Consider the following 26,532-nt stretch of genomic DNA (forward strand, 5'->3'; position numbering starts at 1 on the left):
TCGGATTTTTACGATTATAAAGATACCATAAATGACATATATAACTGATAGAAACACGACGTTACATTCATATGCAGAATTACACACATTTAAAGTTTGATTAACACACGATAAAACTGCAGATACTCCAATTTATATGGGGAAACATCTACTGCACAAAAAGGCAATACTCAATACATTTAGAATACATTGAGAAAATAAAAGGGTACTATTCTCTTTTCTAAGAGTTAGCTTAACTGTCCTGTTTTCCCAGTGGGATCATAAAGTTTTATGAGCTGGTCAGGAGTAGGGTTACAGAATCATGACTCTTATTTGAGAACATTAAATTAGGAGAAGCATTTCCAATTTACAAGTCAGCAATTTATAATCCTCGCATAACAGGATTAACCATTCTATGCAACACACAAACCTATCAAAAAAAAAAACATCTTATTAAGGACTTACATAAAGAGCGTAAAGAAAAGTTTGTGTGTGTGTTTAGGAATGTGGGTGTTTCGTTTCTCCTTTGAGGCTGCTCACGTGACTGTGGAATTTCTCGTCCAGAGTGTCGTAAATAATTGAAATCCAGCCAGGCTGGCGCCAGGCCAGGCATTTAGTTTAGAGAGTTGGGCTTATATGCCTGAATTCAAAATCTACAAGCTTTGGGTTTGCATTGTTTTAGATTCAACGAACCGTGATTCATTAGTTCAGAATCAATGAATCAATGAACTGCATATCCGTTACAGTGACAAACTTGAACTTGTTGCAAAATCTGAGGGGAGAACTTCTACCTTCATGCAAAACTTCCAGTTGCCTGGATTTAACCCATGAAAATTTGCCAAACAAATGTAAATGTGACTGCACCTTACATCTCTTTCTTCAGATATGTTTGTCCTGGTTAGAAAGACTCCCGTTGCTCTACCTCAACCACTATTTTATTCTGTACATTTGAAAAACAACTAACAAACAAATACAATAAAATAAATTATAATTTTTGTTTGCACTTCTGACATTCTGACATTATTGCAGTATTAAGAAAGAACCGCACAAAATATTCTGAGGACACACTTTTTTATTGTATCATGTTTACCTTCAGTGGTGTGATATCTGGAGGACTCTGGGAAGAGTTTCTTATTAATAGTCTTGGAATTTAGTCTAGAGGTGATTTTGTTTGTTTATTGAATGCGGCTTTACACTTGAGTTCTAGGAACAAGGAGCCTTTCAGTGTCAGTTTGGACAGTCTAAGAGGAAATTTCCAAGCACAGTTAGTGAGTGATGAAATTATGGTGACAAAACTGAAAAAAGCTATATATAAATAAATAAATGTGCTAACAAAATGCACTAATATAAAAACTGGACACTAATTTAAGAAAAGATCAGAACATTATACACACACACACACACACACACACACACAAAAAAGGTTTTTCAGGGTTTCTTAAGTCGATTTGCCATCCAAAGAAAAAAGAAACCATTGTACCCTGTATAATTCTTTAAAGGTTCTGTAACTTTCTATTAGTCTCTTAGTTAAGTTGGGGAAAGGATAAAAAAATAATAATAAATAAATAAATAAAACCTTCAAATACAGTGTATTTCCTGAGGATACCTTTGTTTTCAAACTTTTTGCTCCAAGGCCCCCTATAAGAAAATATTCCAGGGCTGCCACACGAGATGTTTTGATCTCAGAAAAGATAAAAGTCATTCAAAACTGCTTTTGCCATGGTAGTAAATTCCCATTCATAGCAAACATTTGAGAGTATCATAGTAACATATCTAAAATCTAAAGAGGAGAATGGGGTTACTATTATAGTTTTACATTACACCATTTGACAAAGGATACGGTATGACATCTTTTAAAAATAGGTGCTATATCGCACTTGAAGTGAGTTTATCCTGATAAGTGCTCATCATCACAATTGTAAACATGATGGCTTTTTTCTTTCGTGAGGGGGTTTGGCGTCACGGCATCTTTGTTTCCAGGTGGTACATTCAAGAACGCAACATGTACGTCTATCCAAAATCCTGTATAAATCAACTAATTTGACGACGACTTCGAAACTCCTGAACTGTTTCTACTTTTGTGTGCCATATGCATCAGACACAGTGGTGTGCCATAAGGGTCAGCAGGACCTATAAAAAATGTAATTGTTTGAAAATGTTTTTATTATTATTATTATTATTTAGGTATCATTTCCGTTTGTGTAATGTTCACAAAATGGCCTATGATTAGTTTCATTGAGGTTGAACTGGAATATCCAACATAAAAAAGTCTGTGGCCAGCATTACAGATAATGCTACCCTTTTGTTCAAAGATGTTGCATCTGATTTGTAACATAACATTAGTGACAGAATCATCAGGCAATCAAATTTTGACATTCAATGACAGCAGGCCCTCTGGGTCCAGCGACATGCCCAGTGCTTACCCTCAGCATTTAGTAGGTAATTTCCAAGGTATAAAAGTTGTGATGGCCTGGATTTAAACCGCACAATTCTTATATACAGTACTGGCCAAAAGTTTTGAGAATTACATAAATATTAGTTTTCAAAACGTTTGCTGCTAAACCGCTTTTAGATCTTTGTTTCAGTTGTTTCTGTGATGTACTGAAATATAATTACAAGCACTTCATACGTTTCAAAGGCTTTTATCGACAATTACATGACATTTATGCAAAGAGTCAGTATTTGCAGTTAGTTGATAGCAACCCATTCTTTCATAATCACTTCTTGGAGTTTGTCAGAATTAGTGGGCTTTTGTTTGTCCACCCGCCTCTTGAGGATTGACCACAAGTTCTCACTGGGATTAAGATCTGGGGAGTTTCCAGGCCATGGACCCAAAATTTCAACATTCTGGTCCCCGAGCCACTTTGTTATCACTTTTGCCTTATGGCACGGTGCTCCATCGTGCTGGAAAATGCATTGTTCTTCACCAAACTGTTGTTGGATTGTTGGAAGAAGTTGCTGTTGGAGGGTGTTTTGGTACCATTCTTTATTCATGACTGTGTTTTTGGGCAGAATTGTGAGTGAGCCCACTCCCTTGGATGAGAAGCAACCCCACACATGAATGGTGTCAGGATGCTTTACTGTTGGCATGACACAGGACTGATGGTAGCGCTCACTTTTTCTTCTCCGGACAAGCCTTTTTCCAGATGCCCCAAACAATCAGAAAGGGGCTTCATCGGAGAATATGACTTTGCCCCAGTCCTCAGCAGTCCATTCACTATACTTTCTGCAGAAGATCAATCTGTCCCTGATGGTTTTTTTTGGAGAGAAGTGGCTTCTTTGCTGCCCTTCTTGACACCAGGCCATCTTCCAAAAGTCTTCACCTCACTGTGCGTGCAGATGCGCTCACACCTGCCTGCTGCAATTCCTGAGCAAGCTCTGCACTGGTGGCACTCCGATCACGCAGCTGAATCCTCTTTAGGAGACGATCCTGGCGCTTGCTGGACTTTCTTGGAGGCCCTGAAGCCTTCTTTACAAGAATTGAACCTCTTTCCTTGAAGTTCTTGATGATCCTATAAATTGTTGATTTAGGTGCAATCTTAGTAGCCACAATATCCTTGCCTGTGAAGCCATTTTTATGCAATGCAATGATGGCTACACGTGTTTCTTTGCAGGTCACCATGGTTAACAATGGAAGAACAATGATTTCAAGCATCACCCTCCTTTTAACATGTCAAGTCTGCCATTCTAACCCAATCAGCCTGACATAATGATCTCCAGCCTTGTGCTTGTCAACATTCTCACCTGAGTTAACAAGACGATTACTGAAATGATCTCAGCAGGTCCTTTAATGACAGCAATAAAATGCAGTGGAAAGGTTTTTTTTGGGATTAAGTTAATTTTCATGGCAAAGAAGGACTATGCAATTCATCTGATCACTCTTCATAACATTCTGGAGTATATGCAAATTGCTATAATAAAAACTATATATATATAATTGTATAATAAGTGAAAAGAAAATAATTTAAAAAGATTAGAAAGGTAGTTCCCCTCCACACTGCATCCTCTAGAGGGCGCTATAGTAACTCTGTCAACATGACCGGGCCTGAAGCATGAATGAAATAATGACAATGAACTTGACATTGGCAGATGGAAGCCTATGACATAAGCAAATGAGCGACTGCGGGTATAAAAGTACACCTTGTCACAGTGTCTGGTTTGTGTTCCCTGGGTAACCACTAGATGTCCTCCTTCCCCATCGTGTCTGTCACTTTCTGAACTACATTCCCCATTATCCTTGTTTCTTCATTGCACTCAGCTGTCCCTGGTCACTAATCATTGCACTCAGTCAATTCCTCATTAGCATTGTCATTTCCCTGTGTATATATACCCTGTCTGTATTAGTATGTGTTACGGAGTCCTTGTATTTATCATGCAACTTCTGAGTTCTGTTCTTGCCCGTTTGTCTTGTACTTGTTTATGTTCGATTGATACTTTGGTTTTGACCCCTGCCTGGACTGGATATCGATGTAACGGTTTTCCCTAAATAAACTTACTGCTATTGGATCTACCTCATCATCTGTTCGTGTGTGGATCGTGACAGAAGGACTCCGTCTACTAAGATCCAGCGGTATGTTTTTCAATGTTTCTTCCCTAGCCACTGAGCGGGAGAGAAAGAGTTGTTTTGAGGGAACCCGCCTGGTCGTTTTTCATGGGACCCGGGGAGGTCGCAGAGGAGTGAGTGGTCGAGAGGAGGTCCGGCATCACTCTCCACCATGGCCCCCCTTCGACCCTGGGCTCGTGAGGGACGGATCGGAGCCGCCGTCTCGCCATTGCGGACAGAGAGGGGAAAGGAGGCGCACGTCTGCCGAGCCAGCGCTGCTGCACAAGATGGCCGCCAGCCCAGCGCCGCTGCACAAGATGGCCGCCAGCCCAGCGCCGCTGCCCAGGATGGCCGCCGGCCCAGCGCTGCTGCCCAAGATGGCCGCCGGCCCAGCGACACTGCCCAAGATGGCCGCCGGTCCAGAGTCATGGCACAAGATGGCCGCTTGTCCAGCGCCTCTACACGGGAAGACAGCCACAGGTGACCCTACAGAGTCAAGTCAGGTTCCCGTTGACCCTCCAGAGTCGAGTCAGGTTCCCGTTGACCCTCCAGTGTCGAGTCAGGTTCCCGTTGACCCTCCAGAGTCGAGTCAGGTTCCCGTTGACCCTCCAGAGTCAGGTAAGGTTTCCGTTGACCCTCCAGAGTCATGTCAGGTTCCCGTTGACCCTCCAGAGTCAGGTAAAGTCACCGTTTACACTCCAGAGTCAGGTCAAGTCACCGTCGACACTCCAGAGTCAGGTCAAGTCACCGTTGACACTCCAGAGTCAGGTCAAGTCACCGTTGACACTCCAGAGTCAGGTCAAGTCACCGTTGACACTCCAGAGTCAGGTCAAGTCACCGTTGACACTCCAGAGTCAAGTCAAGTCACTGGTGATCTTCAAGGAAAGAGTCAAGTCACCGGTGTTCTTCATGGGCAAATTCAAGTCACCATTGATCTTCATGTGCAAAGGCAAGTCACCAGTGATCTTCATGGACAAAGTCAAGTCACCAATGATCTTCATGGGCAAAGTCAAGTCACCAATGATCTTCATGGGCAAAGTCAAGTCACCAGTGTTCTTCATGGGCAAGGTCAAGTCACAGACTATCTTCATGGGCAAAGGCAAGTCACCATTGATCTTCATGAGCAAATGCAAGTCACCATTGATGTTCATGAGCAGAGTCAGGTCACCAATGATCTTCATGTCAATGTCAATGTCACCTTTATTTATATAGCGCTTTAAACAAAATACATTGCGTTAAAGCAACTGAACAACATTCATTAGGAAAACAGTGTCAATAATGCAAAAATGATAGTTAAAGGCAGTTCATCATTGGATTCAGTTATGTCATCTCTGTTCAGTTAAATAGTGTCTGTGCATTTATTTGCAATCAAGTCAACGATATCGCTGTAGATGAAGTGTCCCCAACTAAGCAAGCCAGAGGCGACAGCGGCAAGGAACCGAAACTCCATCGGTGACAGAATGGAGAAAAAAACCTTGGGAGAAACCAGGCTCAGTTGGGGGGCCAGTTCTCCTTTGACCAGACGAAACCAGTAGTTCAATTCCAGGCTGCAGCAAAGTCAGATTGTGCAGAAGAATCATCTGTTTCCTGTGGTCTTGTCCTGGTGCTCCTCTGAGACAAGGTCTTTACAGGGGATCTGTATCTGGGGCTCTAGTTGTCCTGGTCTCCGCTGTCTTTCAGGGATGTAGAGGTCCTTTCTAGGTGCTGATCCAGCATCTGGTCTGGATACGTACTGGATCCGGGTGACTGCAGTGACCCTCTGATCTGGACACAGACTGGATCTGGTGGCCACGGTGACCTCGGAACAAGAGACAAACAGACAAATATTAGCGTAGATGCCATTCTTCTAATGATGTAGCAAGTACATAGGTTGTTATGGGAAGTGTTTCCGGTTCCGGTTTACCTAATTAATGCAGCCTAAAAATCCTTTAACGGATTTGGATAATAAAAGCATATTAGTATGTTATGTGTATGCCAGGTTAAAGAGATGGGTCTTTAATCTAGATTTAAACTGCAAGAGTGTGTCTGCCTCCCGAACAATGTTAGGTAGGTTATTCCAGAGTTTGGGCGCCAAATAGGAAAAGGATCTGCCGCCTGCAGTTGATTTTGATATTCTAGGTATTATCAAATTGCCTGAGTTTTGAGAACGTAGCGGACGTAGAGGATTATAATGTAAAAGGAGCTCATTCAAATACTGAGGTGCTAAACCATTCAGGGCTTTATAAGTAATAAGCAATATTTTAAAATCTATGCGATGCTTGATAGGGAGCCAGTGCAGTGTTGACAGGACCGGGCTAATATGGTCATACTTCCTGGTTCTAGTAAGAACTCTTGCTGCTGCATTTTGGACTAGCTGTAGTTTGTTTACTAAGCGTGCAGAACAACCACCCAATAAAGCATTACAATAATCTAACCTTGAGGTCATAAATGCATGGATTAACATTTCTGCATTTGACATTGAGAGCATAGGCCGTAATTTAGATATATTTTTGAGATGGAAAAATGCAGTTTTACAAATGCTAGAAACGTGGCTTTCTAAGGAAAGATTGCGATCAAGTAGCACACCTAGGTTCCTAACTGATGACGAAGAATTGATAGAGCAACCATCAAGTCTTAGACAGTGTTCTAGGTTATTACAAGCAGAGTTTTTAGGTCCTATAATTAACACCTCTGTTTTTTCAGAATTTAGCAGTAAGAAATTACTCGTCATCCAGTTTTTTATATCGACTATGCAATCCATTAGTTTTTCAAATTGGTGTGTTTCACCGGGCTGCGAAGAAATATAGAGCTGAGTATCATCAGCATAACAGTGATAGCTGACACCATGTTTCCTGATGATATCTCCCAAGGGTAACATATAAAGCGTGAAGAGTAGCTGCCCTAGTACAGAGTCTTGAGGTACTCCATACTGCACTTGTGATCGATAGGATACATCTTCATTCACTGCTACGAACTGATGGTGGTCATATAAGTACGATTTAAACCATGCTAATGCACTTCCACTGATGCCAACAAAGTATTCAAGTCTATGCAAAAGAATGTTGTGGTCAATTGTGTCAAACGCAGCACTAAGATCCAATAAAACTAATAGAGAGATACACCCACAATCAGATGATAAGAGCAGATCATTTGTAACTCTAAGAAGAGCAGTCTCAGTACTATGATACGGTCTAAATCCTGACTGGAAATCCTCACATATACCATTTTTCTCTAAGAAGGAATATAATTGTGTGGATACCACCTTTTCTAGTATCTTGGACAGAAAAGGGAGATTCGAGATTGGTCTATAATTAACTAGTTCTTTGGGGTCAAGTTGTGGTTTTTTGATGAGAGGCTTAATAACAGCCAGTTTGAAGGTTTTGGGGACATGTCCTAATGACATTGAGGAATTAATAATAGTCAGAAGAGGATCTATGACTTCTGGAAGCACCTCTTTCAGGAGCTTAGATGGTATAGGGTCTAACATACATGTTGTTGGTTTAGATGATTTAACAAGTTTATACAATTCTTCCTCTCCTATGGTAGAGAATGAGTGGAACTGTTCCTCAGGGGGTCTATAGTGCACTGTCTGATGTGATACTGTAGCTGACGGCTGAATGGTTGCAATTTTATCTCTAATAGTATCGATTTTAGAAGTAAAGTAGTTCATAAACTCATTACTGCTGTGGTGTTGGGAAATGTCAACACTTGTTGAGGCTTTATTTTTCGTTAATTTAGCCACTGTATTGAATAAATACCTGGGGTTATGTTTGTTTTCTTCTAAAAGAGAAGAAAAGTAATCGGATCTAGCAGTTTTTAATGCTTTTCTGTAGGATATGTTACTTTCCCGCCAAGCAATACGAAATACCTCTAGTTTTGTTTTCCTCCAGCTGCGCTCCATTTTTCGGGCTGCTCTCTTTAGGGTGCGAGTATGCTCATTATACCATGGTGTCAAACTGTTTTCCTTAACCTTCCTTAAGCGTAAAGGAGCAACTTTATTTAAAGTGCTAGAAAAGAGAGAGTCCATAGTTTCTGTTACATCATCAATTGTTCTGAGGTTTTGGATATGCTAAGGAATTTGGATACATCAGGAAGATAACTTAAAAAGCAGTCTTTTGTGTTAGAAGTGATGGTTCTTCCATACTTGTAACAAGAAGTAGAATTTACAATTTTGGCTATATGAATTTTGCAAAGAACTAAATAATGATCTGAGATATCATCACTTGGCTGAATAATTTCAACACCATCAACATCAATTCCATGTGACAGTATTAAATCTAGAGTATGATTTCGACAATGAGTAGGTCCTGAAACGTGTTGTCTAACACCAATAGAGTTCAGAATGTCTATAAATGCTGATCCCAATGCATCGTTTTCATTATCAACATGGATATTAAAATCACCAACTATTAAAACTTTATCTGCAGCCAGAACTAACTTAGATGTAAAATCACCAAACTCTTTAATAAAGTCTGTATGGTGCCCTGGTGGCCTGTATACAGTAGCCAGTACAAACATAACAGGGGATTTATCTTTAACATTTGTTTCTTTGGATAATGTTATATGAAGTACCATTACTTCAAACGAGCTATACTTGTAGCCTGCCCTCTGAGAAATCCTGAAAACGTTGTTATAAATTAAAGCAACACCTCCACCTTTGCCTTTTAGACGTGGCTCATGTTTATAACAGTAATCTTGGGGGGTGGACTCATTTAAAATAATGTAATCATCAGGTTTTAGCCAGGTTTCTGTCAAACAGAGTACATCTATATTATGATCAGTGATCATATTATTTACAAAAAGTGTTTTCGTAGAAAGGGATCTGATATTCAATAAGCCAAGCTTTATCATTTGTTTATCCATATTGCTTCTGTTTTTTATTTGTTGAACCTCAATTAAATTGTTAATCTTAACTTGGTTTGGACGTTTTTTGTTTTTTCTAGTTCGGGGAACAGACACAGTCTCTATAGTGTGATATCTAGGTGAAAAAGTCTCTATGTGCTGAGAATTAACTGACCTCTGTGACGGGAGGCAGCTAGCAGACGGTCGGTTTAGCCAGTCTGTCTGCTTCCTGACCTGGGCCCCAGTTAGTCAAGTATAAACACTAAGACTATTTGCCATATTTCTAGAGAGAAGAGTGGCACCACCCCAGGAGGGATGAAGACCATCTCTTTTAAACAGGTCAGGTCTGCCCCAAAAGCTCGTCCAATTGTCTATGAAACCTATGTTATTCTGTGGGCACCACTTAGACATCCAGCCATTGAGTGATGACAATCTGCTATGCATCTCATCACCACGGTAAGCAGGGAGGGGACCAGAGCATATTACAGTGTCTGACATCGTGCTTGCAAGTTCACACACCTCTTTAATGTTATTTTTAGTGATCTCCGACTGGCGAAGTCGAACATCATTAGCGCCGGCATGAATAACAATCTTACTGTATTTACGTTTAGCATTAGCCAGCACTTTTAAATTTGCCAAGATGTCAGGCGCTCTGGGTTGAGCATGGTAGGTTTCCTCTCATTTTGAGAGTCGTTCTGCTGAAGCCACCGCTCCCCAGAGCTTGTGCTTAGGAAGATAAGTACACATGCTGAGCATCTGTGTACTTCCTGAAATCCACATAAGTTGTAAGTGTGCATGCTAATGCCTCTGCACACTTTCTAAAATACACATAAGTGGTATGCACACAAGACTCCATGCACTGTCTGGAATCCTGTACGGTAAGGTTTACGCATATTCACTCCATTCCCTTTCTCCTCTCTCGCTCTCCGGGCAACGAAGGTTACTGCGTGCTCCTTGGGTCAGGTGATGTCCACTTTGGTGGTCCAGGAGTGCCAACTATTGCTAAACCTGGCAGACATGAGGGAGTCGGAATGGACTCACCTCCCCAACTCCCCAGTATCCCAGGCTGGACTCTTCGGCCCCTAAACCTGCCAAACGTCAGACCAAGCGGCGTTCCTGAGATGGGCGACCCGATGTCAGCTCATCAGGAGATGGTAGCAGGACCACTCCTTCCACTGGAGGAGGGTCGGGGGAGAATCCTTTGTTCTCGTTTTCTTTTTGTTCTGCCACTAGTTCCTTGGCCAGTGGTACCTAAACAAAATTACTTGATTATAAAATTACAGTGAGATTAGACTTTAACCATTTAGATGTTTATAAGAAACTGAAAAAAGCACAAATGTCAGGGCATGTCAAAACTTCTCTAGGCCCCAAAAATACCTTTAGACTCCAGAGGGTTAACTCTTTGGGGTCTGAGGGTGTTTTGGGGCCCTTCAGAAAAAACTTCTGACTTGCCCTTATGTTTGTACTTTTTCAGTTGTTTATAAACGAATGAATGGCTGAAGTCTCATTTTACTTTGTTGAGTAATATGCAGTCAACATGTACGTGCTTGCATTTTTGAGAAAATTGTTTATGCGTGGTTAATAAAAATATATATTTTTAAGTCACTGAAATATGGTCAGAAAATTCATACTTAACATATTCACAAGACTTTTGAGTATTGGATGTTGTAGACTAGAATGTTTGCTACAAAAAGAGGTGAAAACCATTCTGCTCACTTATTCACATAAAACAATATAGTGATTTAAATTTTTGTAAGACACCGTTTGTTGTACAAAGTTCATATGCAAGGGACTGTCACTGACAACAAATATTGATGTGCTTCACACCTGGGCATATAAAGATCCAACTCCCTAATGGGCCTATCAGAGTTTTTTTTTAAACATGTTTTAAGTAAATAGTGCACACTTATAATCAAAATATAAATAATGAGTGTCAGAGGTTAATTTTTGAGCTCTTTGTTGCACATCCTTTTTGGAAACAGTTTATCTGCAACATGATGAACATCACATGTCTGGCATGTGTCCTATCTTTCACCATGCACACAGATCAAGTAATGCAGCCACATTCCTAAGAAAAAGAAAATGATTGTTAGCATATATTGTGTATACAGAGTGCAATACCAGTAGCACACATGCATAACCCATAGGCAAACAATACAAATTCTAACATATAGCCTACTTAAAATAAATACTCACCACAACCACCATACAACAATGCTGTTTGTAGTAAAACTGCGCTCAGTCTGCCCCAAAACCATTGTCACTGCACGTTTACTTAAACCATGCAAAATTTTCCTAAGGAAATAAAGGAACAATATACTCACTCATCAAAAACGATATGCTCTGCTGGATGCAGTTGCTCTTCACAAGGTTCATTTTCAGGATTACAATCTTTATTTCAAAGTTATCACATTCCTTTATCAAAAAGTTTGTATAGGAAAGTTTGTTTTTCTCGGTATAGGACCATCTGCTGATTGACCGCACATGTGCAGCATGTTATGATCCAAAAGCGCAGACAAATCAATACACTTGACAATGAACGCTTTGTTGTCCCATTGTTTGAGGGCATTGACCCTGTTTGCATGGCTCGCGTAGATCATTACAATATGAATTATCACTCTACAAGAGGCCGTGACCATTAGAGGTAATGAGCTGAGACAGGAAAAAAATCTGTTTCTCCTAGGGGGGAAGACCTGCTGCATGTATGCAAGAGGATGGGGGCTTAGAGTTCAGTTCTTCCACCCACATGACAATTTTCTCAAACATGCAAAAGAACCACTGTAATGGCTTAAAACCACAAATATAGATGTCCTGAAGTGCTTCGCTTAAAGCCCAGATGTCACTCCAGATAATTATTTGTGGGTTCAGAACAGTCTTGATAGAGCCAGAACAGTTTTGGCAAGAAAGACGATTGCCCACTGTAACGAGTGGTTACTCAAGAGAGTATATGACGAAGTGTATTCACAGATAATTTATCTTCCATTATGTGACAAATCTGAATCAGAAACCTACTTTTTAGGCTACTTTTCAAGTCATTTCAGATATGAAAAAAACTGAATCTTGTGGAAGAATCAATTAAATATGGACAATATACTCTGTCGATACTACATTAAAGTCAGCTAGTTTGCACCTCTGCCAAGAGCATTCCCACCTTCCAGTAGCTCCCTCAAGGGTGTAGACTTGTTCCCTAGAGAAAAGTGTCTTCACTTCTTTGGAAGCAGGCTAGTTGTGTGTGTGTGTGTGTGTGTGTGTGTGTGTGTGTGTGTGTGTGTGTGTGTGTGTGTGTGTGTGTGTGTGTGTGTGTGTGTGTGTGTGTGTGTGTGTGTGTGTGTGTGTGTGTGTGTGTGTGCCAGACCGCCAGGGTTAACCCTGTGTCAATGGAACTTCTTGTGTAACATAACTCATAAACTTAAATCATTCAGACACATTGTCTTCATTAAGTCTTATTATGCTTAACATACAGCTGGGTTTTGTCTGACCAATGTAATGACAAAGAAACTGGAACTTCCATTTAAAAAAAAAACAAAATTAACAAAATTAACAACATACTAATGACAGATTGTCAGTCAAGTCTCCCGTGCACTTCATATAAGGAACAATATATGTGTGGCACACAGAGTTTGCTAGAGAGTGTTACAAATCTGCCGCTTTTGTGTTTTCTTTTCAGTTAGGTTGTTGCCTAGAACATTGCGACATTTAGATTAGTCTAAGCAAGTTATGCTTGAATGTTTGGAATGTGTCAGTTGATTTCAGGAACTACAGCTAAAAGCAAATTTGTTTAAAATCTTTCTGGGCCAGCTGGTAATTTGATATGATATAAGCAATAAATACAAAAAATTATGAATATACAAACAAAAAAAATGGTTATTCAGGTTGTGTGTCCTTCTCAATGTCCTTATCTTTGTTTTTCAGGTATGATGTCGACTCCAAGAGCACCAACCTTTCAAAACACGTAAGTCTCCTCTACACGTTTCCTAGCAGACTCCATAAATGCTTACGCTGACTTCTTTAGCCCATTATGCGGTTAAGAATGCATCATACACACTAGCCCCACAATAAAACCATCTCACATTGCTTGTAATCAGCAGGTCTGTTTATATGAGAATAAAGAGGCAAAAGTGGGTAAATAGAGATGTGTGATTAGAGAAGCTCTCACAGAGATGGTAGCATGACTGAAGCTGTGTTTTGGTGCTCAAGCGGGACCCTGAAGTATGATTTTACACACTAATGATGAGTTTCGAGCAAAAAACGCAAACTCACTACAGTGGTCCCATCTGTGGTCATCATGGAATGTGGCCGTATTCGTTCTGTCTTTATCTATTTCATGCTCCAATCTAACAACCAATTAACCCAGTATATCTACACCATTCCTAACATTCACTGTCAGTTCAGCCATCCATCCATCCATACCCCACACTGTAAAAAAATAAAAGTTTGTCAACTTAAAAAAAATAAGGCAACTTATTGCAAGCGCTTTTTTGAGTAAACTTAACAAATGGGGACTAAAGTCCACCCAACTTAAAATAACTTAATATCACAAGTTGTCACAACATAAATAGTCATGTTAACCTAAAAAATATCAGAACAAAATATTTTTTGTTTACTGAATACAAGGCAATACACAATTTTAAAGTGAAAAAAGTGAAAATAGACATTCAGCCAAGTATGGTGACATACTCAGAATTCAAGCTCTACATTTAACCCATCCAAAGTGCACACACACACACCGTGAACACACACCGTGAACACACACCCGGAGCAGTGTTCATCATTTATGCTGCAGCGCCCGGGGAGCAGTTGGGGGTTTGGTGCCTTGCTCAAGGGCACCTAAGTCGTGGTATTGCCAGACCAAGTTTCGAACCCACAACCCTAAGGTTAGGAGTCAAACTCTCTAACCACTAGGCCACGACTTTATATTATTCAAAAAGTCTAAATAAATAAAACATCATCTAAAGAAGCTCTTATTGACAATTAACAGAGGTTAAAATGTTGATACTTGATTCATTTGAAGTCACCATTGTGGTGGAAAGTATTTGGTTTAGTTGGGATCTTGGTCCAGTTACTTCATGTGTTGGCTTGTTGGCTTGTGTGTGTGCGTGTGTGTGTTCGTTCACTACTTTGGATGGGTTAAATGTAGAGCATGAATTCTAAATATGTGGGCCCCAAACTTGGCTGAATGTCACGTCACTTTTCACTTTAAAATTGTGTATGCTTATAGATAATAGGCCTTGTGTTCGGTAAACCAAAAATATATTTTTCTTATATTTTTTAGGTTAACATGACTATTTATGTTGTGACAACTTGTGATATTAAGTTATTATTTTAAGTTGGGTGGACTTTAGTCCCCGTTTGTTAAGTTTACTCAAAAAAGCACTTGCAATAAGTTGCCTTATTTTTTTAAGTTGACGTACCTTTTTTTTTTTTTTTTTTTAACAGTGTGCACTGCCCATTAACTGTATGGAAAAATATCAGCTGTCTTCAATAAATAAATTTGTCAGCATCAACTTTGTCAATCAGTCAATTAATCCATCCATTCATTTATCCTCCCAATATCAATATCAACTGTGCCTATATATCAGTAAACCAATCATTTAACCCATCCATACATATATTCATCTATTCAGCTATCAACAGATGTTATTGCATATCCATAGGCAGTAACTACAAAATATTCTCCTCTGTCATAATCACCTTCATTCATTAAAATGCCTTTTATCAAGAGCTGCACTGTTAAAAATAAAGGTTCTTCTTATTTTCTTTGAAAAAAACTTTCAAGAACCCTCTTTTTTTCTGTAGTATAGCTTTATTGTTTCTTGAGATTAATATATACAAAATGTTCTTTATGTAACTTACAAAGGTTCTATTTGATATCAGGCTGCATAACCATTTTGGTTATAATTGGAAAAACTAACAAGAGGGTAGTAGTGAAACTGAGGTCATTTAATGCTAGTTAATTCAGCATTTATAGCACAGGAGACTATGAGCATCCATCAATGTGGCAAGGTTGAACTGTTTAACAAAACACATCATGCATTTACTCAAACACCTGCCAACAATGCCATTGATTTAAACCACCCACACACTTCTCTGTAAATCTGCCATATCCCAGGCAGTGCTCCAGAGCATCTATATTGCTATTGTTTCCTGTAGCTGGCATGTGGACACACTAGCTGTAAAGAAACACATAAACTGATCTCTTCACACATCATGCACAGGAAAAATTGAAAACACCCTCAGTAGCTCCTTTTATGCTTGATTATCTTTGAGAATTGAGCACCTCTCACCCGCGTTTCAGGTTTCGCGGCTGCCAAGGCAGTTAATCAGACCAATCATGGGGATTGTAGCCGGGGCATTACAGGAATCTGACAAGGATTGTTTTCTCTTTCAGAATTCTTTTTTTGTTTCTATTTATTGTACAGAATAGGAGCTGTGTATAATGTGAGATATCGACTGTAGGTCAAAAACCTCTGATATCTACATTATTGGTGAAGGAGGCTCCTGACTTGGTGTAATATTAAGTTCTCTTACGAGAGTTCTCTCGTACTGCGTCTTAGCTAAGACGCTACGGGAAAAGTCTCTTTTCACGAAATACTGAAGCAAAAAATTATCCTGAATTTTGAATTTTTGTTTTGAATTACACAGCCATAGGTGAGACGGCTCGCTCGCTCATTGGCTGCCCTGCAGCAAGTGCACAGCCTATCGAGCGCAGGCTGATGCAATATCAGACCAATTAGGACGCTTCGCGCCCATCATGCCACTTCCCGCCGAAACGGGTGTGGCCCAACCCTATAAAAGGAGCTCGAAAAGGCTGACTCACCTGATTTTTCATCTCTTCAGCGAAGCTCACGCATCGCTGGATCACGGAGGAAGCAAGTGCCGTCTGAGAGGCATATCAGCGGGACGAGCCATTCTGAAGCTGCTGGCCTCGCCGCCTTCTACCGCCGTTCCTGCTGCGCTGTCCAGCGCCTATATCCTTTTATATCCTTGTGTGAGTTCGCACACTCATAAAAGAGCTGCGTCTTTTTAAAGATGCCCTCGTGCGGCTCGTGCAGAGCCCCGCTCGGCGAAGGAGATCGTCACGTCATCTGAGTCTCCTGCCTGGGTGAGGACCATGCAGCGCTCGCGCTCGCTGACGGCGGATGCCCTCATTGCGAGTTAATGCCTATGGTGACTCTGAGGACTGCCTGCATCATCCGCTGCGCCGCAGCGCCGTAAAAAGCGCCGCTCGCAGCGTCTACCGGAACCGCCTCAAGCTCTGCCGAGCTCGCCGGTTCCCCCCGCTTCACCGGCCTCCCCTGCATCGCTTCCCGATGGTCAGCGTCCGCTGTCTGCCACCGCGTCATCGGAGGAAGTGGATCTCAGGGCCGCGTCGGAGGAAGAGGACACGTGCTCTCTGCTTGCTTCAGGCAGTGAGGGTTGAGCGAGCTCCGTGGATCTCAGAGGCCCAGCAGACGGGCGGATATCGATAAGGAGCTGATGCGAGTGCTCACGCTGGTGGTCTGCTCCAGCGCCCCCTTCTCGTTCCCGGCTGGATGGTAGCTTTCTCCCGGATGAGCGTTTTTCTCCCAGCTCAAAGCACGCCCCCTTTCTTCCTGAGCTTCACGAAGAAGTGGCGAAAGCTTGGAACGCTCCTTTCTCGGCGAGAGTTCGTTCATCTGTTTAACCAGCATTCTCCACACTGGACGATGCTAAGAACAGAGGCTACCTGTCACTTCCGCCGGTGGAACAGGCTATTGCAGCGCACCTTTGCCCGCCCTCTGTTGGACGGCGGACTAAGGCGGCGTTGCCATCCAAAGCCTGCCGCATGATGTCATCGCTGCTCGCACGGATCTTCTCTGCTGCTGGGCAGGCTGCGTCTGCGCTGCACACCATGGCCACGCTGCAGATTTTCCAGGGCGATCTCCTCCGCAAGCTGGATGAGATGGGACCTGAAGCGATCTGTCTCGCGGATCTGAGGAGTGCTTCGGATCTCTCCCTCCGCGCTACTAAGTCCGCTGCACAGGCCATGGGACGGGTTATGGCTTCCGCTACGGTGGCTGAGAGGCATTTGTGGCTGACGCTCTCTGACATCAAGGATTCTGAGCGCATGTAACCATGGTTCCCTGAGAATAGGGAATGGGATGCTGCGTCCCATTGCCATGCTTTGGGCATTCCTGCCTGCATCTCCTTCAGAGAAAGAAGTGGGTGACATATTCTGCAGGTGCTCTTTTATGCCCGCAGTCGCTTAATTGTTTACTTCATAAGCTGCCACCTGTCAATGTCAAGTTCATTGTCATTTTTTCATTCATGCTTCATTCATGCTGGAGGCGTTCCCTTAGTGACCTCTAGAGGATGCAGTGTCTTGTTCCCTATTCTCAAGGAACCATGGTTACATTCGTAACCTAAGTTTGAACATAATAACAACTATCCCGCATGGTTTCTTTATTTGTTTCAAACATCAGAATTAATATTTATCACGCAAAAAATAAATAAATAAATAAACATCTGCCCTCCCCGCGCCCAAAACGGTTGCCTGTGGATGAGCATCCAAAACAAGGACTGGTGGGCAATTATCCTTCTCCACTTCACAGTTGCAGAGTGAAAGGATAGTTTTATAATAACATGACATGCATTTATACAACACTTTATTCAAAAGGAAGAGCTGCTAGTTCCAAGCATCATACGTCATTACGCTATTTCCGCATCATTGCACATGTGCATATTTTTTAGTTTTGTGGTTCAGTCTGTGTTTACATGTACAGTCGTGGCCAAAAGTTTTGAGAATAAGATAAATATTGGAAATTGGAAAAGTTGCTGCTTAAGTTTTTATAATAGCAATTTGCATATACTCCAGAATGTTATGAAGAGTGATCAGATGAATTGCATAGTCCTTCTTTGCCATGAAAATTAACTTAATCCCAAAAAAACCTTTCCACTGCATTTCATTGCTGTCATTAAAGGACCTGCTGAGATCATTTCAGTAATCGTCTTGTTAACTCAGGTGAGAATGTTGACGAGCACAAGGCTGGAGATCATTATGTCAGGCTGATTGGGTTAGAATGGCAGACTTGACATGTTAATAGGAGGGTGATGCTTGAAATCATTGTTCTTCCATTGTTAACCATGGTGACCTGCAAAGAAACGCGTGCAGCCATCATTGCGTTGCATAAAAATGGCTTCAAAGGCAAGGATATTGTGGCTACTAAGATTGCACCTAAATCAATAATTTATAGGATCATCAAGAACTTCAAGGAAAGAGGTTCAATTCTTGTAAAGAAGGCTTCAGGGCGTCCAAGAAAGTCCAGCAAGCGCCAAGATCGTCTCCTAAAGAGGATTCAGCTGCGGGATCGGAGTGCCACCAGTGCAGAGCTTGCTCAGGAATGGCAGCAGGCAGGTGTGAGCGCATCTGCACGCACAGTGAGGCGAAGACTTTTCGAAGATGGCCTGGTGTCAAGAAGGGCAGCAAAGAAGCCACTTCTCTCCAAAAAAAAACATCAGGGATAGATTGATCTTCTGCAGAAAGTATAGTGAATGGACTGCTGAGGACTGGGGCAAAGTCATATTCTCCGATGAAGCCCCTTTCTGATTGTTTGGGGCATCTGGAAAAAGGCTTGTCCGGAGAAGAAAAAGGACCAGAATGGTGAAATTTTGGGTCCATGGCCTGGAAACTCCCCAGATCTTAATCGCATTGAGAACTTGTGGTCAATCCTCAAGAGGCGGGTGGACAAACAAAAACCCACTAATTCTGACAAACTCCAAGAAGTGATTATGAAAGAATGGGTTGCTATCAGTCAGGATTTGGCCCAGAAGTTGATTGAGAGCATGCCCAGTCGAATTGCAGAGGTCCTGAAAAAGAAGGGCCAACACTGCAAATACTGACTCTTTGCATAAATGTCATGTAATTGTCAATAAAAGCCTTTGAAACATATGAAGTGCTTGTAATTATATTTCAGTACATCACAGAAACAACTGAAACAAAGATCTAAAAGCAGTTTAGCAGCAAACTTTTTGAAAACTAATATTTATGTAATTCTCAAAACTTTCGGCCACGACTGTACCCTCAATCTTATCACATTTGGTTACAGGACATGTGAGAACTAATGGCAACATTAATGTCAAACATGACAGTACTTTTTTTCATACCATCGAGATTAGGGTTAGCCCAGTTTAGTTCATTTTGACTTTTTTATTATTATTATACCTGTTGTCCTTAAAATGGTGATTTTTTTTTTGTCCACACTCTCAACTTGGCATCACAGGAATTGCACTTCATTGGCTTTAGTAATGGGGAGATGCTTCAAAGTTTGCTGAAGGGGAAAACTCAGAATTACATGAAATAATCTGTGGGGTGCCTCAGATTTCAGTAATTTCCACATGGCATGTGAAATTTTTTTTTTACTGTTGTTTTCTTTTATCGTATTATTGCTTTATTAGTCCTTTCTGAAGCTTAAAGGGTTAGTTCACACAAAAATCAAAATTATGTCATTAATAACTCACCCTCATGTCGTTCCAAACCTGTGAGACCTCCATTCATCTTCAGAACACAGTTTAAGATATTTTAGATTTAGTCCAAGAGCTCTCAGTCCCTACATTGAAACTGTATACTGTCCAAGTCCAGAAAGGTAAGAAAAATATCATCAAAGTAGTCCATGTTACATCAGAGGGCTAGTTAGAATTTTTTGATGCATTGAAAATACATTTTGGTCCAAAAATAGCAAAAACTATGGCTTTATTCAGCATTTTCTTCTCTTCCATGTCTGTTGTGAGATTTCAAAACACTGCAGTTTAGTGATATTCGGTTCATAAAGAAAAGATTTACTGAGTTTACTGTGAAAGAACTTAAACAGGCTTGCACCAATCCCAAACCTGAGCTCCACCGACCACCTTAGGGATAATTTGGAACACTGACTGTGAGCCAGACCCTATCACCACAGAGTAAATCCCCACAGTCATGTTCCAACACCTACTGGAAAGCCTTCCCAGAATGGAACATGATTTTACTGATGGACAACTTATAAATGCTTATGGTTTTAAAATTAAAAGCTGAACAAGCACACAGGGCTGTGGTGTTTTGGTATTTACATAATTTTGTCCATATAATGTACTAAACTTTGAAGTTATTTGCACAAGTTGATAAATCAAAGCTTATCCCCACTCTTACCCATTGATTACAAATAAAGTAGAAGAAATCTAATAAACACTATAAAAAGGCAACTTAAAATAATGACCTTTCATCTAGCCTTGTTGAAGAATGGCCCCAGTCTTCTTTAATGTTCTCTCTCTCTGCAGGATTTCCTTGGCCAGTTCTTTTGTACATTGGGAGAGGTGGTGGGTTCGACAGGTGGTCATATGGAGAAACCTATTGGGTAAGAACTGCTCTATTTGGTTTGTTTCCTCCATTCACAATGCTACATTCTTCCAGTCTGTGATAGATCATTGGTTCTCAATTCCGGACACATTCTGCACATTTTGTATGTCTTCCTTATTTAGCACACCTGATTCAGAAAATCAGCTTTTTAGGGAGTGGGCTCTATGAACTGTACAGAATGTGTCAGATAAGAGCGACACAAAATGTTCAGAGCTGTGAGTCAAAAGGACCAGAGTTGAGAATCACTGTATGACCCAACAACTTTGTCAGAGGTTATATATTATATTATTTTTATTTTTTATTATAGATTTTTCAAAAACTACAAGTCACAATAGACAAAGATATCAACAAAATCCATTAACTTGGATCTTAAGAAAATAAAAATAAGAACTAAAACAAAGTAAAAAAAAACTGCTCAAATTACCAAAGCATCAACATATTGTTTAAAGTTCTTACAGAAGTACATACGTTTTCATCCAAGAAAACCAAACAGCACAATATTGGCAATCCCAGGGTCCAGATAATTTACAAACGGTTCCCATATTTTTTAGAAATGGGCCATCTTTGAATGAATTATACAAGTAAGGTATTTCAGTGGTAATAGCTCCATTAACACTTTTTGCCAGCCTTTCACAGAGGGGGCTTTATCAGACCAATCCACTGCAAAAGAATGTTTTTCTGTGCTGAAAAAGTCATGACATCAAAGAGTCTTCTGTTAACCAGAGAAGTTACCTTACTATCAGGCAGTCCTAGTAATAATGACAAAGGGTTTAAATCTAGATCCAAACTCAAAATCTTTTGCATTTCTCGAAGTATTTTACACCAGTAATCCTGTATCAAATCTTCATCCCAAACATCCACATCATTTGGAATTGATAGTTCATTTTCCTATTTCTTCCTAATATTCTGTGAGACAGTGCCATTCATAGAGCATAAAGTGTTATAGAAAAGGTTAATCGATGATCTCCCAGTTGTTTGAAAAAGCATTCTTTCAACTGGAGAAATGTCAAAGTTGTCTTTCAAAGTTGTACTCTTTTGGATGAAATGCCTAATTTGTAAATATCTGAAGAATTCTGATTTTGATAACCCATATTTATCCTTTATTTGTTGAAATGACATTAAATTATTATCAATAAACAAATCTTGTAGCTTAACAATGCCCTTTTCATACCAGATCTTAAAGCCAACATCCATCATTCCTGGTTGGAAGTCTGGATTATGTAAAATTGGAGAAAATACAGAGCTAGATTTAGACATACCCTCCAGGTGTTAAGAGTAACAGGATTAACACAACTTTCTTTAATGATTTTAAAACTTTTAAAAAACAATAGGTCTGATAATGAATATTTGGATAAACTTGTTTCGATATCTAACCATACTGATAAGACATCTTTTGTTATCCAATTAGAAATATTTCTCAAATGGGCACCTAACTGATATGTTCTAATATTGGGTAGATCCAAACCCCCATTAGATCCTGGCAGTTGTAAAACTGACATCTTAAGCCTTGGTAGTCTTTTGCTCCATGTGAAAGAGCTTAACCATCAATTCAAATATTTTAAAACCAGTGCTTTAAGTGGGCCGGTACGCACCGGTACTCAGTACTGCCACTTCCAAATATAGCTCTTGAGCGTACCGCCACCTCTCTGTGCGCCAAGGACGTGCTTTTAGCGTACCGGTACGCTCATTTGGACAACTGTTTTAATAGAGGTTTATCCTTTGCCTGCGCTGCTGATTTTCAGAGCGCCCTTCACAATGCACGCTTCCTAAGGGGCCGTTCACATATCGCATCTTTTGCGTGCTCAAGTTCGTTATTTCCAATGTAGGCGCTCGGTATGCGCGCTCATAATGGAAGCGACGCGCTAGTTTTTTCCAGGCGAGTCCTCACCTATGGAAGGCCAAAAGGGTCAAATACACGTGAATTTTAACGCGTCAACAACACGTTAAATACGTGTATTTCACGCGTCAACAACACGTTAAATACGTGTATTTCACGCGTAAACAACACATGAATTACACGTTAAATACGCGCTGATTTTTCAAGCGTAAACAACACGCATTTAACGCGTTAAATACACGTGAAATACATGTGAAGTACGCGTTAAAAATCAGTTTGAACGGGTCAATGTCATTGGCTGAGGACTTGGGTCAAACCACTTCTGTGAGCTTAGGGGGGTGTACCATTCATAGACAGGCAACCACCATTTAACATGCTATAGATCAGCTTATTCAGCCTTATTATTATGTCTTTTTGTGTATAGCCTATAGAAAATATATATTTAAATTGCAGTTTTATGAAATATTTATTTTTTATCACTCATGCCTTTTTGTAAATAAACATACTAGCGGAGATTCTAGCTTTAACAGTGGTTGACTTTAAAGGGTTAGTAATTAAGCAACAAATCTGTTTTATGGATGGTAGCTGTAAAATTATTATTGAAATATTATTAGTAATTAGTTAGTTACTGCAAACTAAATATTATTACAATAACTAAATTACTAGTTTCTGCTCAACTCTGACCAAAAATATTTGGACATTCTCCTGCTGAGAAATAACTGATAAAAATGTAAGAAAAATTTGAGTGCTCAAGAGGGATTTTTCATATCCGTCTTATTTGACATTCAATATCTCAGGACATAAATAAGGTAAGTTAAGATGTATATGTTTTAAATGTTGTGGTGATAGTATGAAGTTTCTAAAAGTTACAGTATTTTGTAATGAAACAGGACTTTTTGTTTAGTTCTTGACTCACCAAAGAATTTTTAGTCAAGTCACCTTTATTTATATAGTGCTTTAACCCCTTTACTTGCAAACATCGTCGAATGCCCCAGTTTATTATTGTATAACAGCAAGGAACCGACACTCCATCGGTGACAGAATGGCGAAAAAAACCTTGGGAGAAACCAGGCTCATTTGGGGGGGGCAGTTCTCCTCTGACCAGACGAAACCAGCAGTTCAATTCCAGGCTGCAGCAAAGTCAGATTTTAAATACTGTTGCTTTCTGAGTGCTATACACAAAAATACCAACTCATAACTCCACGAATATAGCAAGGAGAGTCAAAAGATATAGTCTGATTCTACGTTCTGTCAAATGTTTAATAGAGCTCTCCAACTGATTCATGGGTTTAGGTATTATTTACACATGGAAGACTGTAATGGATTGTTTTGATTTTGGACTCATTTCAATCGTGAGAATCTGCTGTAAATATTGATATTTTTCACAATCAGAGCATGTTTCATGAAGTTACAGTAGGTAGACAGCCTAATTGGGCTTTACCGCCGCGTATACCGCCGCAGCTGTAATTCAGTCGCGTGTTAAAATCATTCGCGAAACTACTGCCAGGTGGCGCAAAGGAACGGATTGCGAAATGAATGTAATTGTAAAATGAGATAAAAGGAAGAAGTAAAACAACAATAGCATTATGATATAACATTGTAACGTCTTTAAAAAATATTCAAACATTTACAGTGAGTTAATTTTAAAACGTAAGATAGTCTTAGGCTACAGTCTACTCATCAAAAATTAAAAGAAGACCTTTACACAAAGAATCATATGCATGCTATTGTTATTAAACAGTAAATAAATATAAGGCCCATGTATGTATGTACAGGTCCTTCTCAAAAAATTAGCACATTGTGATAAAGTTCATTATTTTCCATAATGTAATGATAAAAATTAAACTTTCATATATTTTAGATTCATTGCACACCAACTGAAATATTTCAGGTCTTTTATTGTTTTAATACTGATGATTTTGGCATACAGCTCATGAAAACCCAAAATGCCTGTCTCAAAAAATTAGCATATTTCATCTGACCAATAAAAGAAAAGTGTTTTTAATACAAAAAAGTCAACCTTCAAATAATTATGTTCAGTTATGGACTCAATACTTGGTCGGGAATCCTTTTGCAGAAATGACTGCTTCAATGCGGCGTGGCATGGAGGCAATCAGCCTGTGGCACTGCTGAGGTGTTATGGAGGCCCAGGATGCTTCGATAGCGGCCTTAAGCTCATCCAGAGTGTTGGGTCTTGCGTCTCTCAACTTTCTCTTCACAATATCCCACAGATTCTCTATGGGGTTCAGGTCAGGAGAGTTGGCAGGCCAATTGAGCACAGTAATACCATGGTCAGTAAACCATTTACCAGTGGTTTTGACACTGTGAGCAGGTGCCAGGTTGTGCTGAAAAACGAAATCTTCATCTCCACAAAGCTTTTCAGCAGATGGAAGCATGAAGTGCTCCAAAATCTCCTGATAGCTAGCTGCATTGACCCTGCCCTTGATAAAACACAGTGGACCAACACCAGCAGCTGACATGGCACCCCAGACCATCACTGACTGTGGGTACTAGACACTGGACTTCAGGTATTTTGGCATTTCCTTCTCCCCAGTCTTCCTCCAAACTCTGGCACCTTGATTTCCGAATGACATGTAAAATTTGTCCAAAAGTCCAGTGCTGCTTCTCTGTAGCCCAGGTCAGGCGCTTCTGCCGCTGTTTCTGGTTCAAAAGTGGCTTGACCTGGGGAATGCGGCACCTGTAGCCCATTTCCTGCACACGCCTGTGCACGGTGGCTCTGGATGTTTCTACTCCAGACTCAGTCCACTGCTTCCACAGGTCCCCCAAGGAATCGGTCCTTCTCCACAATCTTCCTCAGGGTCCGGTCACCTCTTCTCGTTGTGCAGCGTTTTTTGCCACACTTTTTCCTTCCCACAGACTTCCCACTGAGGTGCCTTGATACAGCACTCTGGGAACAGCCTATTCGTTCAGAAACTTCTTTCTGTGTCTTACCCTCTTGCTTGAGGGTGTCAATGATGGCCTTCTGGTCAGCAGTCTTACCTATGATTGCGGTTTTAAGTAATGAACCAGGCTGGGAGTTTTTAAAAGCCTCAGGAATCTTTTGCAGGTGTTTAGAGTTAATTAGTTGATTCAGATGATTAGGTTAATAGCTTGTTTAGAGAACCTTTTCATGATATGCTAATTTTTTGAGATAGGAATTTTGGGTTTTCATGAGCTGTATGCCAAAATCATCAGTATTAAAACAATAAAAGACCTGAAATATTTCAGTTGGTGTGCAATGAATCTAAAATATATAAAAGTTTAATTTTTATCATTACATTATGGAAAATAATGAACTTTATCACAATATGCTAATTTTTTAGAAGGACCTGTATATACAGGGCTACAAACAAAAAAATCGAGTAAGGAGCCATTGGCTCCTATAAGAAAAAAATTAGGTGCCAAATGATTTTTTTAGGTGCCACAGAATAAACATGTTTTATGTGTTTTATTTAAATTATTTATTTTACATTTTAACTTTTTAATCATACTGACGTGTTTATGTCTCATCTTTTCATGACTTTATCAGCATTTTAATCCATCTTGTAGATGACCTGGGAATGAAGGTTCACTTAAAGTGGGAGCTAAATGTGTTTTCCAACTTGAAATATACAGTCATGCGTTGTTTATTACACAAAATCTGTACCAATATCATGGACCATAAGCATCACTTGGCCCCTGAGTATAGTTTGGGGTCCTCCTCAATGCATCCTGTAAATGTTGTCATACTCTCTTAAAAATAAAGGTGCTTCATGATACCATAGAAGAACCTTTTTTTCCTGTCTAAATTGTTTCATAAAGAACCTTTAACATTTGAAGACAATAACAGATTATGAAAAGGTCAGAAAGAGATTGTTCTTCAAAGAGCCTTTGACTGAATGGTTCTTTGTGGAACCAAAATTGTTCTGTGAAGAACCTTTTAAGCTCCTTTATTTTTAATAGTGCATGTCTTTCACACTTTCAGTCTGTTTTTCTTAATTAGTAAAATTAAATTTATAGCAGGAG

The 26,532-nt window shown here is 40.2% G+C and overlaps 1 protein-coding gene across 1 annotated transcript in view; it reads left to right on the forward strand.

The window, feature by feature from the left end:
• LOC132099089 (copine-8-like) overlaps positions 1 to 26,532 on the forward strand; it is a 230,629-nt gene that overhangs the window by 81,123 nt on the left and 122,974 nt on the right. Inside the window, exons 5-6 of the mRNA XM_059505532.1 lie at positions 13,256 to 13,295; positions 20,612 to 20,688. Coding sequence (XP_059361515.1) covers positions 13,256 to 13,295; positions 20,612 to 20,688 — 117 coding nt within the window. The remainder of the gene's footprint in view (positions 1 to 13,255; positions 13,296 to 20,611; positions 20,689 to 26,532) is intronic.

Source organism: Carassius carassius, chromosome 22 (genome assembly GCF_963082965.1).
Source record: "Carassius carassius chromosome 22, fCarCar2.1, whole genome shotgun sequence".
Classification (NCBI taxonomy): domain Eukaryota; kingdom Metazoa; phylum Chordata; class Actinopteri; order Cypriniformes; family Cyprinidae; genus Carassius; species Carassius carassius.